Source organism: Vigna umbellata, chromosome 1 (genome assembly GCF_029865625.1).
Source record: "Vigna umbellata cultivar VRB3 chromosome 1, Vumbellata_1.0, whole genome shotgun sequence".
Taxonomy (NCBI): domain Eukaryota; kingdom Viridiplantae; phylum Streptophyta; class Magnoliopsida; order Fabales; family Fabaceae; genus Vigna; species Vigna umbellata.
In genome coordinates this window covers 72,542,164-72,543,932 of record NC_142165.1, presented here as the reverse complement: position 1 = coordinate 72,543,932, position 1,769 = coordinate 72,542,164, and the positions used below count along the sequence as shown (strand labels likewise).

The following is a 1,769-nucleotide window of genomic DNA, read 5'->3' as shown; positions in this document are numbered from 1 at the left end:
ACTATAACATATTTAAATTTGGGTGATTTTTTTTGTAAAATTTTATTTGTTTAATAACCGAACCTATTTGAAATACAACAAAATTTTCAAAAGAAAAACAATATTTCAAATTATTCAAAAGTACGTAATAAAAAGATCTCTTTTGATAAAAAAAAACATTATTAAAGCAGAATATTTATTTATTTTCTTTTGTATAGAAAGCAATTAAAAGAGCCAATACCTAAAGAACACAACAGAAGAATGACTTTATTAAAGAATGTTCTCATCTTTCCACATTTTAGATGCTAAAATTGAAACCCTAATTAATTATTTGAACGAATATTGCACAGATAACCTGTTGGGATAGGTAATCTAGCAATTGCTTTGCTTGATGAGTTAACCCTATCAATCTTAGCCTGCACTCAAAGAACAAAAAAGGAACATCAAACTTAATATCCAAAACCCTTTTACTCCCAAATCTGAATTCCAATTTCTCTTCCCCAAACATGTCTCTTCAAGAGCAGCCACAGCAACCAGTCCAAGTTTACCCAACAAATCAGCCACCTTCATCTCACCACTCAAATGGGTCTTTTGGAGCAGTTTTCATTGTCCTTGCCATAATACTAGTGATTTCTGTGGTTGCTTGCGTTCTCGGTCGCCTTTGCAACAAGCGCTACAATAGCCACAGTAGTAGCAGCAGCAGCCAGAGAGCCCCTAAACAGCACAGGCCACAGGTCCATGATTTGCGTCCACGAGATGAAGGTGATATTGAATTTGGGGTGGACAAAAGAATGCCACCACCAATTATAAGGACCAAAGTGCAAGGGCAAGGTCATGGTCATGGTCATGGTCATCATGGTCATCATGGTCATCATGGTCATCATGGTCATGGAGCAAGCACAGGACCCCATCGGCATGTTAATGATAACATGAAAGAATTTGAAATGAGAGCTGGTAATGGAGAAGAGCTTAGAGCAGGTGCATGATGGAACTCCAACACACCCTCTTACCCCCTTATTTCTGTTTAATCTTCTGTGCTATTCTGTCTTAGATTTTCAATTATCATGTTACGCTAAATGTTAATTATGTTCTCTACTTTTTTTTTTTTTACCTCTCAAATATTTTTTAGTTAAGTGTGTAATATTATATCATTTTTTAATATGATTTCATCTGGAATATATCGGTTATGAATATATCGGTTATGAGTTTTCATCCATCATCTTCTGTTTATAATTGATCTTTTAGTTTATTAGTTTACTAAATCACTGTATCCAATAAGTTGGTTATGTTTTTTAAGTCTTTAATTGGTTGGAATCCTCTCCATTTAATTTAAAAGTGGATAAAATTCAGTTGTATATGTATGAACCAACCCCTGGGATTTTAAAGTATTATAATATATTTATTATATTAATTTAAATTTTAAAAATATGACTATAATTTAATATAAATATTTTATTTTATAAAAATAAAATCATAATATTTAATTATTTTAAAATTTGAAAAATAAAACTCTATTTAAGTCGTTTGTATATTTTTAATGAAATATATTTTACATAATTCTTTTAAACGGTATTTTATAATTGAATTAACTAAAATAAAGAATTAAAAATTTAGATTTAAATAAGCTAATGTTTATCAATTTGAAATATTTTAAGAATAGTTAACTAAATATTTCATTTAAATAAATAAGTTTTATAAGTTTAAATAAAATTTAATAACGTTAAAAGATAATCATATATATATATATATATATATATATATATATATATATATATATATATATATATATA

At 28.4% G+C, this 1,769-nt stretch overlaps 1 protein-coding gene across 1 annotated transcript; it reads left to right on the top strand.

Annotated features, from left to right (window-relative positions):
• Positions 1–247: 247 nt before the first annotated feature.
• On the top strand, positions 248–1,088 carry LOC124837787 (uncharacterized). The gene has a single exon (XM_047313250.2). It carries the CDS (start codon positions 486–488, stop codon positions 963–965), a length of 480 nt encoding a protein of 159 aa, XP_047169206.1. The 5' UTR covers positions 248–485; the 3' UTR covers positions 966–1,088.
• The last annotated feature ends 681 nt before the right edge of the window (positions 1,089–1,769 follow it).